General features: G+C 42.3%; 1 protein-coding gene across 3 annotated transcripts in view; it reads left to right on the forward strand.

Moving 5' to 3' along the window:
• DLC1 (DLC1 Rho GTPase activating protein) overlaps window positions 1-20,329 on the forward strand; it is a 341,009-nt gene that overhangs the window by 231,303 nt on the left and 89,377 nt on the right. The window contains exon 5 of one of the 3 annotated variants that reach the window (XM_039541306.1): window positions 19,999-20,220. The exons of the other annotated variants lie outside the window; for them this stretch is intronic. Within the exon in view, the coding sequence (XP_039397240.1) occupies window positions 19,999-20,063 (65 nt within the window). The 3' untranslated portion in view covers window positions 20,064-20,220. Of the gene's footprint in view, window positions 1-19,998; window positions 20,221-20,329 lie in introns of those variants that run through there. 3 annotated transcript variants of the gene reach the window in all.

Here is a 20,329-nt window from a genome sequence, read left to right on the forward strand (position 1 = left end):
CATGTTGGTCCTAGGATATTAGACAGACAAAATGGGTAAGTTAATATCTTTTATTGGACCAACTTCTGAAGAAGAGCTCTGTGTAAGCTCACAAGTGTGTCTCTCTCACCAACAGAAGTGGTCCAATAAAAGATATCACCACACCCACCTTGCCTCTCTCTCTAGCATCATTTATCGCGGTGGTAACCAGTAGGCAGCACTAAAGAGTGAATGACTCAGGCTTAATAGCAGCTAGGGTGGTTGTTTATTTTCTGAGGGGCTATAGAGCTGGGAGTGAACAAATCCCATGGTGGAAGTGGCAGTTAGATTTTTTTTACTTCCTCCCCCCTCAAGGAACAGAGACGAAATCATCAATCTTTTTTTTTTCTTCCTGTTTTAGTCATCAGAAATTAGCTGGACATGAGATGCCAATAGCCAGGGCACAGCAGGGAAAGGAGGACAGTGGTGGAGCCTAGATTCTCAGGTGCAGAGAATCAGATGTTAATCTATCACTGTCTCCATAATAATTTTCCCCAGTATGCTTCTATGCTAAAGATTTAGATGCATGGCTGTGCATGACTTCTATAGGAAGGATTTCAACTCTTTGTATTTTAGTGAATCTGTTATATATTGACATGAGGAGCATGTACTCAGTCACTTCCAATTTGTGCAGTTCCCCAGTTGGAGGTATTCAATGGCAAAACCTAAAGTGATCAATAATAATACTTAGCACCTATTACATACATCACTTGAAAACACTTTACAAAGACCTCCAAGATGGATTACTGTAATCTGCTGTGCACAGGCTGCAGCAGGTACAACAGAATGCAGCTGCCCACCTTCTCCATGGCTTAGGCTGCCATGAGCCCACTCTCAAGTCTTTCCACTGGTTCCCAGTCAGCTTCTCATGACAATTTAAGGCTTTGGACCTAATTTTCTAAGAAATTCATGGTTCGAGCCCCAGGGACACTAATGACCAAATTTTGGTCTATGAACAATTAAGACAGCTGTGCTCCTCTAGCGCAATGTAGATCACTCAGCTCAGGATGAAGCACATGGAGCTGAGAACAAAGCATTCTTGGTCAAGGGGACCCAGTTATGGATAAACCTCTAGAAGAAATTAGTTGATCCAGAGCCTGACTTCCTTTAGGAAATGCTATGGGGCAATCTAGCTATAGGGAAGCTAGAAAGCTGCTTGGGGTGGCAGATTTCTGGACAGCTGCCTAGGGTGGTATATTTGGCCCAGCCGCCACTCTGTTATTTGACCCAGCAGCCCCATCATCATGAGAGAAGGGTGGCTGCCCCAAATCTACCACCGTAGGTCTATGAGGAGGGAGATGACACACTGAAGTTTTGCCTAGGGCAGCAGCTTGTCTTGAACAGCCTCTGGGAATGCTGCTAATCCTTCCTCTTTGTAAAAGTTTTTAAGAATGACGGTCACAACACTAATGCCCCCTTCTAACCAATAAACTCCTAACAACACCAAAAGGAAATATAAAAACAAAACCCCTACCTCACGCAGCAAAGTTTTGACCTCGAAAAGGGAGAAATGTCAGAGACTCCATGAAGTCAATTAAGGAATTAGCTATTGCTATTGATTTTACATGGAAGACACTCAGATACTATGGTGATCAGCAGAAGTATAAAACTCCAAGGTAGAACTAACTGATATTCATAACCCCCATAAGTAGTATCTGTATTTTACTGATTAATCAAGTTAAGCAACTTGCAAAAGGCCATATAGCCAGTCATCTTCAGAGCTGGCATTAGAATTCGGATGACCCTAGCTCCCAGATCCATATGCAGATCATTATACCACAGTGCATTCTGATTATTAGCGAATGTTAACATAGGACGATTACTTTTATTTTTAAATGTATTATTTGTGGAGGTTTTAAGGAAAGAGTCAAGAATGAGACATTCAGATCCTGTTTATTTTCTGCAATAGAGACAGGTGCAAATGAATACTGCAAGAGCAGCACTGCTGTGGGCCAGTTTTCTTTCATTAGGCAGCTAATGCAGAGCGCTGATGACCGATCATTCTTGAGCAGTTGGGCACCACTAATAATGACCATGATACAAAGATCTAACAAACTGGCCACCCAATTCTGCAGAGTCAATGCCATGAATTTAAAAGGAGCCCATAGTACATGCTACTATGACTGTCTCATTTTTTTACTGTGTGTAAGAAGAGGTAGCCTGTATTTAAAGATAATAGAAACAGTCAGAAGCTATTGAGGTTTTTGTCCTTCTACATAAATACTTCTTTATATTTTTCCTTCACGTAACCTGAACTCTAAATGCTAGTAGCACGTCCCTCTTCTGTAAAATCACTTTTGGAAAGACTTGGGCTTTACTATTTTACATTGACATTGTTATTGTCCCTTTGAATAAATACTACCAGGGATGTTGCAGTCTCTTCCTTTGGTTTGTAGCTCATGAACAAACAAACCTAATACCTGACTCCAGGAAGTGATATTTTGATCACGTATTCGATCATTTCTCTTGCATACTCCTGCTCCCAATCTAGCTCAATCTAAAATGACATGCCTGACTCATCACAACCCTAATTCTTTATCAGGCCTCTGTGGTCAGACCTGAATGTTGTTAATAGCCCTTTTGAGTGGCTGCTTCTTTTATCATTGGATTAAATGTATCTCTGACACTACTTCATCTATGCTTGTACTGCCACAATGATTAACCGGCACAGGGTTGCTCTATGCAAACAATAGTACATGGGTCTCTTCAAAGGACTTCCAAATCTTTACTGATTCTCAGGGCAGAGCCTTAGACGCCAAGTAGTCAAAAATAAATTTAAACAACCCTAAAAGTAATAATAAGCCATAGGTCAGGTCAAAACTGTAGCAATAGAACAGCATTTTAACTGAGCCAAAATACAATTATTTTTGCTTTTAACTACTCGTCTGAGTTACCATGAACAAAACAAGTCCTTCTCTTGACCAAAACAAAACTGCAAATGCAGAGGTACAATAAATGAACAAACCCACTACAAAGATTTTCAGAGTGTCTTGGAGAAACACTCATGCAGCAAAATCTCAAAGTCCTTGCTCAGATTTTATAAAGATTTTATTTAGAGACACTCCCACTGATCTAACTGAGACTACGGACTGAGTGAAGGTTTCAGAATTTAGCCAGATTTTTAAATAAGCAGTGACTCTAAAACATTCAAAAACTGTAATTTTTACTTGTATACAGTGTTGTATCAGCAGTGCCATAAGTTACAAACAGACCTCCTAAAAGTAATGAAATTGCAGCCAAAAACTTTGACTAACACAAAATCTGCTGCTGTATGGTGAACATATGCCAGACTACAAAAATGGAAATGATTTGGTTTAGCATTTGAACAGATTCATCTCTCTTATCCTGAAGAGATAAAAGGATAAACATTTAGATCATTTGCAGCTCACAATATTTTCTGAGTGAATGTGATTTATAACAATGACAAACTGGGATATGTAGCTATGATCCTGGTTCTGACAGCTGTTCAAGGTCTATGCTTCAGTAGTCTCAGATCAGTACATTTCACTGCCACAAACTGGCATCTTTGCTGGCAGCCTAAGAACATATTCTTAGGATTGCCTGGGCACAGAACAGGAGATTGAATTACCTTCTCACCCTCTCTGAAAAGAGTTGAGGCACATTGGTAGGACACTATGGAGAAGTATGAATAAGTGCTAGCCCTGCCTTTCCTATTCTGTCAACAAATTTGGAAGTTCAGACTCCAGAGCTTTCAATCCAGCAACTTCCATCAATGCAAAATATGTGACTGTAATACCAAAGGCAGAAGCTTCGTTACTCTGCATTGCTCACACTGCCTCGTCATCCCAAACATTATAATAAAACTTCCTTAGTGAATCCATGTCTGCATCACCACACAGTAACCCATCCCTGCATGTGACAGATGATAGCCATTTAATGCATTTCTGGAAGGCACTCACATATCCTGGAGATGGGAGTCAGCACAAAAGCCTGAAAAGAAGAGAGTCAGTAAGGGCCCAACTTTGTGGGGTACTAAGTTCCTTTTGTCTCCCATTAACAATTAATTCAATCCTAGCTTATTCAATGGGAATTGAGGGTTGGAAATTACTGTATGATCAGTGGAGGATCAAGTGATCACGCTCAAAGTCCAGTTTGTATTGTATAACCAGGACAGAATTCAGTTTACTCAAGGTGCTTTTGTGGTGTGTCTACAAAATTTATACCGCAGTTTGTATAAACAAAAGTAAAATAGCTGTCCCTTATTGTCTATCATGCACAGTGCAGCTGTTCATGTAAATAGCTTCTACGGTGTGTTATTCATGCATACTATTTTTAAAAAAACTGTAGTTTCTGTGCCTTGGCTTACCAATGTACAGCATGTGATCTTCGTTAAAACCTCACTGTCGAATGCTGACATATACACAGGATTATTTTTCCTGCCAGGAGTTCATATAGATTTATATGAAGTTTAAAAAATGCAGCCTCAACTTTTATTTTTCCTTTCAGAAAGAAACACAGCTGTCATACTGGTGACAAATAGCTTTTAATTTTAAACGATCCATAGAAAGGAATGGGCATCTCTCCTGACCACTTGGTGGTGGGATATAACTAACTGCATCCTATCAGCTAGAGAACCACTTATCACATTTGGAGGTAATTTAACATGGCATATTACCAGCTGCTTTAGAAATAAACTAGTCTTAATCTCGTGTTTCCCCAAAAGAAGACATCACAAGCTATTTTGCCTCCTCAGCAGCTCTTTATACATTCTTGTACTTTGGGGTAACTGAAATTCTGAACAAAGGCAAAACTAACCCGGAGGAGAGAGTTATACAAAGGCTGAGAGTAAAAATGCCACAACTTTTCTCTTAAGCTCATATGAAACAAATACTTTGTTCACAGAGAATTCCAGCTTGAGATACACATATTCGGGGTAAAGCACTGGACTGGGGTGGTGGGCGTGGAAGGAAGGACTTCTCCTACCGGACTATGGAGTGGTTGCAGAGACACTCTGCAGTCTCTTACACAGCTTCCCAATGGTTGAGAATGGGAGGATCTGTGTCACAGCAAATGCTCTGACCCTCCCCCATCCCTAAAGTAGCCCACCCACAGTAAGTATATACCTTACTTTCTGCACAGTCCCCTGAAATCTTGCCACAATCCCTTTGCACAGTGGAACTGCACTTGTTCTGCTGCCTGGAAAGCCTTTGCACCTATGGAGAAGGGGGCTGGGTTTGCCCCTTAGTGTTCTGGGAGGAAAACCTAGGGATTTAAAGTGCACAGACACTGCAGCGAGGAGGGCCATACTATGTGATCGCTACTATATGACTACCGCAGGATTATGGAATATCAAATGAGGAACATGTGGAAGCCATCTGTATGACACTTGATTCTTCAACATCTGTTACCCGCATTCCAAAATTATAAGGCCAGATCATCCCTTGAGAGCCGTGTATGGAGCACCTCCCCTGCCCTTGCAGAAAAAGGGGAATGCCACCGCTGAGGCGTTCCACGGGGTTTGGGCTCTGAGAGTTGGAAGGAGACAGAGAGGGGCCTCTCAGCTCTGCCATAAATCCAACTTCCCCCCAAATTCATGTGGAAACTGTTTGCAGTAACTTATGTTGTTTTCCCTTTCGTGGTTTGGAAACTCCCTTGATGTGGTTTCAGGGTAGCCACAGTTGGGTGTGCCCCTGGCACTGTGGCTCTCTCCAAACCCACGTTCTCCAATGGCTTTGACAAGCTGAGGAAGCTGAGCAACAGTAAGGAAGCAGAGGGGCTCTGTACAGGAGCCCCTTGCATCCAGCAACTCCCTAAAAAATGCAGTTGGGGAAATGTGGCTGCCTGCCCTTCCCCCACTCTCATTCCTCTATCCCTCCAATCAAAGAAGTTAAAGAAAATTCCATGGTCCAGGTCTTCAGCTGATGTAAATAAACAGCTTCACTTACTCCGGTGGCACTACATTTATTTACACTAGCTGAGGATTTGGCCCCATGACTGGAAACTGATTTCAACGTCTCTGTATGAGTTATTCCCAATTATTGTTATTGTAATTTAAAGTATGATTGATTTAACACATTAAAAATTAAGTTTGCAAGAGGACTTGCAGATGGGCCTGATCAGAACTTTCCCAAAGTCCCTGTTCAGCCATGTGGGGCCAGCTGCCATCTAGCCCGACAGTGTTTGTAGATCACTGGAAGGGATGCCCAGTAAAAATGCAAAGTATTTTGTATTCTCTCAGCATACTAAAAAATAGTTAAAGCTGGTACATGACAAGGAAATATTAACCATACTCTCACATAATTTACATTGCAAATGTAACAACTGTCAATTGTGGTAATTTTTAATGATCTGTAATGCAAAAGCAGTTTATATTTTCTTCAGTCTCTGCAGAAACATTCCCCTTTGCCGTAAGAATAAATCTGGCAGGTTTTAGACCAATCATGTTTTCAAAACCAAAGTTATAAGGGTGCTCTATAAGTATTTTATAAAAGAAACTGGTTGCAATCTTCAATTTGCTATCTATCCATGTATCTAATGCCCATCACCATATTATCTGAGTACTTCGTCCACCTTTTCATAATATTTAAAAATAAACGAAGGGACTCAACCACAAAAAGTCTATTAAAATATTGCAAATGCTTCAATGAGTGAGGTATTAAACAAATAGAATAGTTAAAAGAGCTGAATGAATGTGAAATCAGTATAAAATATCTAGTGTATCCTTAAAAATCTTTTTGAAGTTTTAAAATACCATGCGACAGAAATGTATTTTAATTGTCAAACATTCTAGCAGTAATGGAATAAAAGCTTCAAACCTCTGTTCCTTTAATCCAATATTTCATTAGTTCTAACAACTGAGAATAATATTTGTAATGAAGGGGAAAATGGTATGAAGTTTCTTCATCTGCAGCTGTTTATTTCTAGGTAAAAAGTCAAAGGAAAGGAGTTTGAGCTTTACCCTATCTTAACTTATCTACAAAATACACTCAGATGTAGTTTGAAAGACAGAAACAAATACTGTGCTTAACCTTAAGAGGTGCTTGGGTTTTCCCTAATCTTGACCTGCCACATAACTGAAAGTGGAAGCCTTTGAAATGGTTTTACAAAAATATTTACTTTTTATTAAAATTAGGGATAGAGAAGATTAACATGGCTTTTGCTCTCCCTTTCTTTTTAACCTTGCAAACAGTTTAGTCATGAACCTCTGCAGGTCGGCATGTTCTGTTGTGTTTATCTGATAGTGACAGAACAAACTCCAAATATTTCAAGGGCTCCGCTATGCTAAAGCCTCACAGTTTAACCAGCTGAGTATAGAACAGCCTTGTCTAAAGATATTTGATTAATAGAACACTCTTTCTGCAATGACTTCTGTATTTTGTTAGGTTTTGGTGGGGATTTTTTCCTAACAATTGTGTCGTTAAAAACATGGAGAGGAACTAACTAAAATGAGTAAAATCTGCAGTATTTGGCCTTCTTGGAACTATTTACTGCTTAAAATCTAAACATCTGATAAACACGCTCCATCGTCTCCTGTAATTGACTCACGTCATGGGCTTTTCATTTAAAACTGGGAGTCAGCAGAAAAAGAAAACATATTTCTCTGAACCAAAGACCGAATCCTGTGGTCATTATCCAAACAAAACTCTCTGTGGGCCCAATCTTCCTATCGTTGATCTCAGTTGGAGTTTTGCTATTGCTTTCAGTGGAGTCAGGAGTGTGAGAAGGCCAATTGATTTCAGTGAGGGTTTGCCTGAGCAAGGAGTAGAGCTGATGATATCATTATGGTAAATTGCTAGGCAATGACTATGTGCAGCAATAAGGGTTTCAGGAATGGACTGTGAGTAAGCAAGGACTACAGGATTAGCCCAAAAGGCCAGCAAGAATAGATATCATTAAAATTCTTTGAAATGGCAGAACACACAGGGAGATGGATCCTGCAAGCAGTCTGGTTGAGGATGTCCCCTTCACTCCTGTGGCAATGCATGCTGGATTGGTATGGATCAGGTAATGATGAGAAGCAGTGCTTAATTTGTGCCAGGGCTTGCAAGGGCTGAGCCCCGGCACCTCTGGACTTGGCAATTCATAGCCCTGGCACCTCTGGGCTTGCTGCATCAGTTATGAAAGTGAAAAAATTGCTTGAGCCCCAGCACCTCTTTCATTACAAATTGATCACTGATGAGAAGTCATGAGTTGTTGTCTGACCATTGACTAAAGAAAGGACATTTTACTATGGCACCTATTGCATTCCATGCCTCCTATCACCTGTCCTATCTAAAGAATGGGCTTTCCAAATGAGTTTAATGCTAATTCAAGGTGCCAGATTGGCAGCTCCAAAGAATAAAGTCCTCTGTTTCCTCACAGAAGGGGTATAGCGCTGGTAATTCAGTCTTCTCCATGTGGCCCAGTTCAGCCCAGAGTTAACCATCTCTAGAGTGTATAAATACCTCCTCTGGTAGAAGTCTCTATACCAGTGATACTCAGACTGAGGTTCGTGAACCGCAAGTGGCTCTTTAATGTGTCTCCTCTGGCTCTTTGCAGCACATGATATTAAAACACTGTGTGAGTTAATTATTAACCAATCAGAATGCTTTTACTATGTTATTAACCAATTGTAGTTGATAAAATAATACTTGGTCAGTCATATTATATATATATTCACAGCAGGAGCGGTGCCAGAGTTTCTGGCACCCTAGGCAGAATTCGGGGGGCGGCATTTTGTGCGCTTCCCACGGGGCGCGCGGGAGCTTCCGGTTCCACTCCCATCGCGCCGCCGAAGAAGGACCCTCTGCCGAAATGCTGCAGGCGACAGCGGCAGTCATTAAGCTGCTCAATTGCCTGCCGCTGTTTTCCGCGGCACGTCGGCAGAAGGTCCTTCTTCAGCTGCGCGACGGGAGTGGAACCAGAAGCTCCCACGCACCCCGTGGGGAGCGCACAAAATGCCACCCCCCAAATCCTGGCGCCCTAGGCGACCGCCTAGGATCGCCTAATGGAAGCACCGGCCCCGATTCACAGTAAATGAAACAATGACTTCACACTACTGGGGCTTTGAGGGCTGAGTATCACTGCTCTATGCCAATTCGACCTTTGGCCTCTCTGCTGCCAAAGCCAACAAGAATGTCAGTTCGTGATTGTTATGGCGGTGGTTTTGTGATGTACAATCCAGTCTATCAGAGGCCAAACATTTGTCCACTAACTTTTTGAAAGAAAATACTAATGAATATGGACAGTTCTCAAGTTGGATTCATATTTATGTCCATTTGGAATACACACATCTTAGTGATTCTTTACTAAGAAAATATTTGTAAAGAAAGCACAGGTCCTATATATATATATATATATATATATGGCTGTTACTTTTTAAACCCCAGTAACTAATGAGGGAAAATTGGTCTGAGGAATGAGTGAAGGGGGATAAGAGGTTTTTTTCTGAAGCAAAATCTAACAGCAGCAAAACACAGGAACTCTGGTGTCAGTCCTACTTATCTTCACGCACTATAACCAGACTACAAACTAATAACAAAGTTTATATATCCTTTAAAATCTTTCAACTCTTTTTCCCTTCATAGTCCCATTGACATTTCCATTGCCTCTTGGAAGTAACCTGGTGTTTTTTTCACTCCAGGTCATGCCAATTTTAGTGGAAGTTTCCCTGTTTCTCATCAGCCACAATATGTCTCATATATCCCTAAGCTATTAAAGGAAGCTCTCCGTGACCATTTGCTGTTGATGACAGAGCATGATATATGACATCTTTGTGCATTTACTGTATACAGAACTGATCAGTGCACACTAACAGTGCACACTCCTGTGTTATGTCCTAGTCAAAGCAGAGTAGTGAGACAAGAGACTGAAAAACAATTAATGAAGTGAAAGGCTAGACCTCTGTATAGAGTGCTCAGTTTAGGACCTGAGTTTAGGAGCTCTTCTGAGGTTGATAAACAACCCCTGCTCCATTTCTTTTATTTAATGTGTTGCTTCTTGTTTTGGTTTAGTCTCCTACTGCTGCATGTCCATTTAATTCTCTTTACAGCCAGCACAAATTATATCCAATTTTCTTGTTCCCATTGTAGCCTGAGATTATGGTTAGCTATGAATATTCAGGAGGTTTATGAAATGTTTTAATTGGAAGCCCCCTTTCATTTAGAGCCCTTGACCTGAAGATTCTATGCTCTAACAGTTTGAGACAGAATGTAATTTTCGTTGTTGTTTCACTTTTTGGTTTGCTACTGTTCATTCTTGTTGATATAATTGTTCAATTATGGAAAGAACATGCATCATAAGAGAGCCATGGAAATGCCTCTCTTAAACATATTAACTCTTTCCCACAATCTTGACAACAGCCCAAGCCAGCTGCTAATCTGTATTTTTTTTAAAAAAAATTTAAAAAAGACACATGTTTGGGTTTTATGTTTAATTTATTTATTAGGTTATTATGTTGATTGAAATTTGGAGATTGAATCCAAAAAAGACCTTGCCCCCTTTATATGGGATTTTAAGAATGAATGCATTCTTTTTGGCCAGTGTTTCTCAAACTGGGGTCATCGTTTGTGTAGGGAAAGCCCCTGGCAGGCTAGGCCGGTTTGTTTACCTACCCCGTCCGCAGGTCCGTCCGATCGTAGCTCCCACTGGCCACGGTTCTCTGCTCCAGGCCAATGGGAGCTGCTGGAAGCAGCGCAGCCCAAGGGAAGTACTGGCCGCCGCTTCCAGCAGCTCCCATTGGCCTGCAGCGGCGAACCGCAGCCAGTGGGAGCCGTGATCAGCCGGACCTGTGGATGGGCCAGGTAAACAAACTGGCCCGTCCCGCCAGGGGCTTTCCCTACACAAGCGGCGACCCCAGTTTGAGAAACACTGCTTTAGGCCAATAATAGCAGGCATGGGAGATTTTCAAGCTTTTTCTACATATAGCTGATACAAGGACATTAAAACTAACCCAGGAGGCCTCACCAAATGCTGTACTGAACGTTAATTCTCTGATATACCACAGCAGCAGCATTAAGATTCAGCCACACCCCAGTATTTTGACAGAATATCAGGGTTGCCAGTGACAAAATAGAGCTGATAATTTTTTTTAAATTGAATTGAATAACCTCATCACAGAGTATTTGAGAAATTAATGACTGGCTAGAGTTAATGGTCCCTGAATTAAATTAAAGGCTCTGCCTCATGCCATCAATTTTCCTTGAAAGTCATTAATCCCCAGGAAATGCCCATTCCCTGATTGTTATTGTTTAATTCTCTTTTCCTTTGTGAACCAATGGGAATTTTTTCTTTATGTTTATAGGAGGTGCTCAAGTTAAAAATAGCAGATTTGGTTCTTGTTCTCCATCGGGAAAAATATCTATACGAGAAAACAAGACTAAGTAGTTGTTTGGTTTGTTTTTTTTAATTAAGTTGCAGAAATTAAGCCGGCTTTACAGGTCACATTAACTTCTGTATTAGTCCTTTTGTTTTATTTATACAATCATCCATGCAAAGCAAACGAGATTTCAAGCAGAAGCCAGAATCAGTGTAAAACCGAGCTTCTGGAGCCTATTGCATAGATGCAAAAAAGATATTACATAAAATGACATATGAGGTCACTGTGACAACAACCAGAAATATTGTGTTGTTTTTTTAGGGGATGGAGGGGTTCATGTTTGTAAATAAAGCTGGTCAGGAGAAGATTTATCCCCTACACACACAAACTATGAAAAAAAGACAGAAATGTAGGGCTGTCAATTAATTGCAGTTAACACATGCAATTAACTCAAAACAAATTAAGGGTTTTTTTAAACGAGGGTTAATCGCATACCTCTGGAGATGAGACTTGGTGGCAGCCGAGCGGGGAGGGAGATATAGCTGGCCTTAAGGGTGGATGTGAGGGTCCACCACCCAAGGCACCCTGCTCAGGGGGCCGTCGCTGCGTGCCTCCGGGACAGGGGTGCCCCTCCTTCTACTGCCCTGCTGCTCCCGCCTCCTCACCCCCCATGCCATGGCCTCTGGCCAAGATGCTCCAGACAAGCAGGGACGGATCTAGGAATTTTAGATCCGTCCGGATCTAGGACGTGCCCCAAGCACGGCAGGCAGGCTGCCTTCCGTGGCTTGCCTGCAGACAATCTGCTGGTCCCGCAGCTTCAGCAGACCTCCCGCCGAAGCCACGGGACCAGCGGACCCTCCGCAGGCAAGCCGCCGAGGGCAGCCTTCCTGCCGCCCTCGCAGCGCCGGCAGAGCGACCCCCGCGGCTTGCCGCCCAAGCACGCGCTTGGCGTGCTGGGGCCTGGAGCCACCCCTGCGGACAAGGACCCTGCCTCCTGTCTGTTGTGCAGAGCTGGGAGGACAGGACTGATGTCAGGGTGTCCCTCTTCCCCCACCCATGCAGGGGCAGCTCCAGGCCTCAGCACGCCTAGCACGTGCTTGGGGCAGCAAGCCACAGGGGGCGCTCTGCTGGCGCCACGAGGGCGGCAGGCAGGCTGCCCTCGGCGGCTTGCTTGCGGAGGGTCCACTGGTCCCGCTGGTTGGGCGGGAGGTCCGCCAAAGCTGCGGGACCAGCAGACCGTCCACAGGGAAGCTGCGGAAGGCAGCCTGCCTGCCGTGCTTGGTGTGGCAAAATTCCTAGAGCTGCCCCTGCACCCATGTACCCATGTACCCAGTTGCCGCTGAGAGAGGGAGAGCCTGTCTGCTGGCTCAGGATTTAGTACTACCGCCAGCAGCTGCTGCTGGCTGAAAATGCGTTCAAGCAGCTGAGTGCTCTGCTTAAAGAGATAGCGCTCCCCCAACACACACACACACACACAACCAAAATCTGAAATGGCACTCCTAGTGAGCCAGAAGTGGCCAGAGGGCTGTGGGACGGCCGTGGACTCTGGCAAGATGCAGCCCCTGTGCAACAGCACGGAGCCCACCTTTAGCCACAGGCTGAGTGCCAGGCACCACGAGGCCCATAGGATCTGATGGTAATTCTGTGTCTACTAGCTCAGGTTGTAAAAGAAAAATATCGTTTTTCAAGAGAATGGAAATTTTTATCCAAAACTTTCATTTTCATCAAATGAAAATGCTTCAGCTTTCAGAAACCGAAAACAAAAATTTCAGTTTTTGGATATCAGATTTTAAAAAACCACCCTAAAATCTAAAATTTAGATTCTCTCTAAAAGGGTTTTAAAAAACCTTCCAGAATAAGTTTTAAATCCATATTGGATGATTTTCTAAAAGAGATGTTCTAGTTCAAACAGGAATTATTTGGGGTAAAGTTCAATGCCCTGTATTATACAGGAGGTCAGACTAGATGATCATCCCTTCTGGCCTTGTATTTGTATTGATATAGCCATTCCTTTGAGTGGACATAAAGCCCAGCAAAGCATTCTGGTCAAGCTTATTTCAGCTTTCATTGGCTTCTCCACCTTATTAATTTTTTTAATCCAGAAAAATAAGCAATAGGAACATCTTTGTAACATAAAACATACAGTATATTAGTTCTGTAATACACACCTTCCAATGTACTCTCTTTATTACTCTTCACATCTCTTTTTGTCCAAAATCTATTTCTGCAAGGAGGACATCTACTATTTTGCAAGTGTGGAGACCTACTTAATATTCTGAGTGCAGGGCTCCTCTAAAAAGAAAGTTACCTTTATTTTATTTCGGTGTGTTGGGAAACCAGATGGTCTGCATTAAATTCTAATTTAGCTGAGCCTCTCCCATGGATATGTTTTCTTTTGAGATCTGTAGTCATCTCCCATGAGTTGTATCTTAATGGTCCTCTTAATGGATATGGAGGAATTAATAATGAACTAGCTATTTGCATATTCAAAAAGTTGGAGCTGGATCCCTACATAGATACAATTCCTGGCCCCTCTTCAGAATTTTTTTCCCTAGAAGACTAGACTTGCTGCATGCTGGACTTTGAAGCTCTGCACTAAATAAAGAAATTCCTAATCACATTGGTGTGCTAATTTGGTTAAGCCCTCTCCCCAATCCTGGAGGGTCTTCCATTGTGAAGTTTACATTACACATTTTAGGTCTGGCATTTTGGTTGTTTTCTTGTTTGGTCTGTTTGTAGCATACAACTTTATGCTGGAATAACATCAGATCCTATGAGGCTTTGGTCAGTACTTGGTTGAGAGACCTCCAAGTTATACTTAGGTGTACTGCAACTAGTGGTGGTGTATATTCAGTAAGTGGTACTCTTCCCTCCTCAGCTAGTAATGAAACAATGGCTCAGGCTAGTGTTAGAGGCACTTTGCTGATGGAGGTGTGGATTTAGATAAAACATAAACACAAAGTCTTGAGATTTTTTAGACAAAGGAAACACAGTGGATCTAATTTACCTCGATTTCAATAAGGCATTTGATATGGTTCCACATGGGGAAAAGATGGGGCTCAATATGAAAATTGAAAGGTGCATAAGGAACTGGTTAAAGGGGAGACTACAATGGGTTATACTGAAAGGTGAACTGTCAGGTAGGAGGGAGGTTACTAGTGGAGTTCCTCAGGGATTGGTTTTGGGACCAATCTTATTTAATCTTTTTATTACTGACCTTGGCACAAAAAGCAGGAGTGTGCTAATAAAGTTTGTGGATGACACAAAGCTGGGAGGTATTGCCAATACAGAGAAGGACCGGGATATTATACAGGAAGATCTGGATGACCTTGTAAACTGGAGTAGTAGTAATAGGATGAAATTTAATAATGAAAAGTTCAAGGTCATGCATTTAGGGATTAATAACAAGAATTTTTGTTATAAGTTGCAAAGAGTCCTGTGGCACCTTATAGATTATGCTTATTGGAGCATGAGCTTTCGTGGGTGAATACCCACTTCATCGGATGCATGTGACACCCATGAAAGCTCATGCTCCAATACGTCTGTTAGTCTATAAGGTGCCACAGGACTCTTTGCTGCTTTTACAGATCCAGACTAACACGGCTACCCCTCTGATACTTGTTATAAGTTGGGGACTCATCAGTTGGAAGTAACAGAGGAGGAGAAGGACCTTGGAGTATTAGTTGATCACAGGATGGCTATGAGCCGCCAATGTGATATGGCCATGAAAAAAGCTAATGCAGTCTTGGGATGCATCAAGCAAGGTATTTCTAGTAGCGATAAGGAGGTGTTGTACAAAGCACTAGTGAGACCTCATCTGGAATACTGTGTGCAGTTCTGGTCTCCCATGTTTAAGAAGGATGAATTCAAACTGGAACAGGTACAGAGAAGGGCTCCTAGGATGATCCAAGGAATGGAAAAGCTGTCTTATGACAGGAGACTCAAAGAGCTTGGCTTGTTTAACCTAACCAAAAGAAGGCTGAGGCGAGATATGATTGCTCTCTATAAATATATCAGAGGGATAAATACCAGGGAGGGAGAGGAATTATTTAAGCTCAGTACCAATGTGAACACAAGAACAAATGGATATAAACAGGAAGTTTAGACTTGAAATTAGATGAAGGTTTCTAACCATCAGAGGAATGAAGTTCTGCAATAGCCTTCCAAGGGGAGCAGTGGGGGCAAAAGACATATCTGGCTTCAAGACTAAGCTTGATAAGTTTATGGAGGGGATGGTATGATGGGATAGCCCAATTTTGGCAATTAATTGATCTTTGACTATTAGTGGTAAATATGCCCAATGGCCTGTGATGGGATATTAGATGGAGTGGGATCTGAGTTACATTCATTTCTAGCTGGTGAGTCTTGCCCACATGCTCAGGGTTTGGCTGATCACCGTATTTGGGGTCGGGAAGGAATTTTCCTCCAGGGCAGATTGGCAGACGCCCTCGGGGTTTTTCGCCTTCCTCTGCAGCGTGGGGCACGGGTCACTTGCTGGAGGATTCTCTGCACCTTGAAGTCTTTAAACCATGGTTTGAGGACTTTAATAGCTCAGACATAGGTTAGGGGTTTGTTACAGGAGTGGGTGGGTGAGATTCTGTGGTATGCATTGTGCAGGAGGTCAGACTAGATGATCATAATGGTCCCTTCTGACCTTAAAATCTATGAGTCTATGAGTCTAAATGAACGGAGAAAATGTTAGCAAATTCTGGTGGGATTTTCACCAGTAACAAGCTAACTGTGTCTCCCATTTGGAGAGCTACGTCAAACAGAGTTGCTCTTTTGCATCCTGTAAACTGATTTCAGCTGCCCAGTCTTACAATACTGTGTCAACAAAGTGCTTAGTGTGGCAAATGTCATTGTGTTCTAGAACTGTTATTACTATCTCATTGTAGTACATCTTTACATTTCTGATTCTGCTGCTTGCAGAGCCTGGCAGTCATTTTATGTTCAGTTAAGTGCAGCTACATACACACTTTTATTGACCCTTCTGTTCTTTCTTTGTTTGTTCTTTTAATCTAAAATAAATCAATCAGATTGAAACTATCTGTTTGCTCCTACTCATATGAGTTAATCCCATTGGCTTTTATGGACATGTTCACATGAATTGGTGTTTAAAGGATATGGCCCTATAACTGTTAGCAAAACACTGGCTAATTTGAAAAGTTTTTAGAAAATCATCTGTTGCCAAAAACTTAAGAAGGTTTATTTTAAATAAAAAGAAAATAAATATTTAATATTGTTTTTACAAGAATGATATTTTTAGTTATTGCCAGAGTTGATTTCATTTGCTTATTCCACATCATTCTGGACAAGAAAAAAATCACGGTCATGAAAATTCTTCTAATGTCCTATATTAAAAGCATTCAAACTGAATTAAAGAACATAATTCATATTCATTTCTAATGCCCTTGCCAAAAATTACATTGTTGGCCTCTGACTGTATCCATATTTTAAAAACAGGTGTGTTGACTCATACTTTGAGCAGTACTAGCAGAAATCTTGGAGTAGTTCCAGTCCGATAGTACATAGCTAACCCAAGTCCATTACTACTTTGAGACTATCCTCTGCTGTCAGAGGACATTCTTTATGAAAATGTAGAGTATTGTTTTAATATAATATTCCAGGGAGATTACTAACATCATGTGCAAAGACTAAGGAATGATTCATGGCTGTACAATTATCTCCCAAGATTTAATCGTTTCACAGCTAACATTGTTGGTGTATTGGAAAGCTTTTCTGATAGCAAAAGCAGCAGTCCCCTAAAATGGTGATTTTCCTGGGAATGTAGCTGAATGTAGCCCTGGAAGATTTACTGATTTGGAAAACATATGACTTTTCCTTCACATTTTGAACATTGTTGTTGACCAGAATAAGAGTGTTTGCTTTAGCAACCTAATGTCAGTGTTAGGTAGAGTAACATCATTATGTTATAAATAATTAGAAATAAATGTAATTATTTCTAGGCTATTTCTATTATCTATCTAGCAGTTTGCATATTTTTAAAGTGATACAGATTCTAGGACACAGATAGGTATCAAGTATCAGAGGGGTAGCCGTGTTAGTCTGGTTCTGTAAAAGCAGCAAAGAATCCTGTGGCACCTTATAGACTAACAGACGTTTTGCAGCATGAGCTTTCGTGGGTGAATACCCACTTCTTCGGATGCAAGTGGTGGAAATTTCCTGGGGCAGGTATATATAAGCAAGCAAGAAGCAAGCTAGAGATAACGAGGTCAGATCAATCAGGGAGGATGAGGCCCTGTTCTAGCAGTTGAAGTGTGAAAACCAAGGGAGGAGAAACTGGTTCTGTAATTGGCAAGCCATTCACAGTCTTTGTTTAGTCCTGAGCTGATGGTGTCAAATTTGCAGATGAACTGGAGCTCAGCAGTTTCTCTTTGAAGTCTGGTCCTAAAGTTTTTTTGCTGTAGCATGGCCACCTTAAGATCTGCTATAGTGTGGCCAGGGAGGTTGAAGTGTTCTCCTACAGGTTTTTGTATATTGCCATTCCTAATGTCTGATTTGTGTCCATTTATCCTTTTCCTTAGAGACTGTCCAGTTTGGCCAATGTACATAGCAGAGGGGCATTGCTGGCATATGATGGCATATATTACATTGGTGGAAGTGCAGGTGAATGAACCGGTGATGTTGTGGCTGATCTGGTTTGGTCCTGTGATGGTGTTGCTGGTGTAGATATGTGGGCAGAGTTGGCATCGAGGTTTGTTGCATGGATTGGTTCCTGAGCTAGAGTTACTATGGTGCGGTGTGCAGTTGCTGGTGAGGATATGTTTCAGGTTGGCAGGTTGTCTGTGGGCGAGGACTGGTCTGCCACCCAAGGTGGGATCATTGTCCAGGATGGGTTGTAGATCCCTGATGATGCATTGTAGGGGTTTTAGCTGGGGACTGTATGTGATGGCCAGTGGAGTCCTGTTGGTTTCTTTCTTGGGTTTGTCTTCCAGTAGGAGGCTTCTGGGTACACGTCTGGCTCTGTTGATCTGTTTCCTTATTTCCTCGTGTGGGTACTGTAGTCTTGAGAATGCTTGGTGGAGATTTTCTAGGTGTTGGTCTCTGTCTGCGGGGTTAGAGCAGATACGGTTGTACCTCAGTGCTTGGCTGTAGACAATGGATCTTGTGGTGTGCCCGGGATGGAAGCTGGAGGCATGAAGGTAGGCATAGCGGTCGGTAGGTTTTCGGTATAGGGTGGTGTTGATGTGACCATCACTTATTTGCACCGTGGTGTCTAGGAAGTGGACCTCCCGTGTAGATTGGTCCAGGCTGAGGTTGATGGAGTGGTGGAAGCTGTTGAAATCGTGGTGGAATTTTTCCAGAGTCTCCTTCCCATGGGTCCAGATGATGAAGATGTCATCGATGTAGCGTAGGTAGAGAAGGGGCGTGAGTGGACGGGAGCTGAGGAAGCGTTGTTCCAGGTCGGCCATAAAAATATTGGCATATTGTGGGGCCATACGGGTGCCCATAGCGGTGCCACTGATCTGGAGATATATATTGTCAGCAAATTTGAAATAGTTGTGTGTGAGGATAAAGCCACAGAGCTCAGCAACCAGTTGTGCTGTGGCATCATCAGGGATACTGTTCCTGACAGCTTGTATTCCATCAGTGTGTGGGATGTTTGTGTAGAGAGCCTCTACATCCATGGTGGCCAGGATGGTGTTTTCTGGAAGGTCACCAATGCATTGTAGTTTCCTCAGGAAATCAGTGGTGTCACGGAGATAGCTGGGAGTGCTGGTAGCATAGGGTCTGAGTAGAGAGTCTACATATCCAGACAGTCCTTCAGTGAGAGTTCCAATGCCCGAGATGATTCTATCTACTACCCAAGATCCACAAACCGGGAAATCCTGGACGCCCCATCATCTCGGGCATTGGAACATATTCTCACCAGCAACTGCACACCGCACCATAGTAACTCTAGCTCAGGAACCAATCCATGCAACAAACCTCGATGCCAACTCTGCCCACATATCTACACCAGCAACACCATCACAGGACCAAACCAGATCAGCCACAACATCACCGGTTCATTCACCTGCACTTCCACCAATGTAATATATGCCATCATATGCCAGCAATGCCCCTCTGCTATGTACATTGGCCAAACTGGACAGTCTCTAAGGAAAAGGATAAATGGACACAAATCAGACATTAGGAATGGCAATATACAAAAACCTGTAGGAGAACACTTCAACCTCCCTGGCCACACTATAGCAGATCTTAAGGTGGCCATCCTACAGCAAAAAAACTTTAGGACCAGACTTCAAAGAGAAACTGCTGAGCTCCAGTTCATCTGCAAATTTGACACCATCAGCTCAGGACTAAACAAAGACTGTGAATGGCTTGCCAATTACAGAACCAGTTTCTCCTCCTTTGGTTTTCACACTTCAACTGCTAGAACAGGGCCTCATCCTCCCTGATTGATCTGACCTCGTTATCTCTAGCTTGCTTCTTGCTTGCTTATATATACCTGCCCCAGGAAATTTCCACCACTTGCATCCGAAGAAGTGGGTATTCACCCACGAAAGCTCATGCTGCAAAACGTCTGTTAGTCTATAAGGTGCCACAGGATTCTTTGCTGCTTTTACAGATAGGTATGGTATTTTGCACACGATCCTATATTCTATGCATTTTAATTTTCTAATTATTTCTACTTAAAAATGCACCTAACTAGTAACCTGAAGACATATACAAACTTCTGTTATTTTATAATTTTAAAGGGGACCAAATGTCAACAGAAAACTTCCCGCAACCATATTCTCCATCAACTCAGGCCTTTTCCTAGCCCTCTCAAGAATGTCTGGGAGAACACACAGGCCTTGCAGTGGTACCTCAAAGTCAACATATCCAGGCTCTGGTGAACCCATGGAAGAAGATACCATTACTGAGACTGATCTGCCTAAAGCCCCATGCATTAACTCAAGAGATTGCAAGCTCAAATTCCTCAATTTTCTTAGCTGCCACAGTTTCACCTGAAGGGAAAGGTAGTCTCTGAGATTACAGGCACTGACTTGTAAAGCACCGTGTTTGTAAAGCACCATGTACATTTAT

This window comes from Mauremys reevesii, linkage group 5 (assembly GCF_016161935.1).
Source record: "Mauremys reevesii isolate NIE-2019 linkage group 5, ASM1616193v1, whole genome shotgun sequence".
NCBI classification, from domain to species: Eukaryota; Metazoa; Chordata; order Testudines; family Geoemydidae; genus Mauremys; species Mauremys reevesii.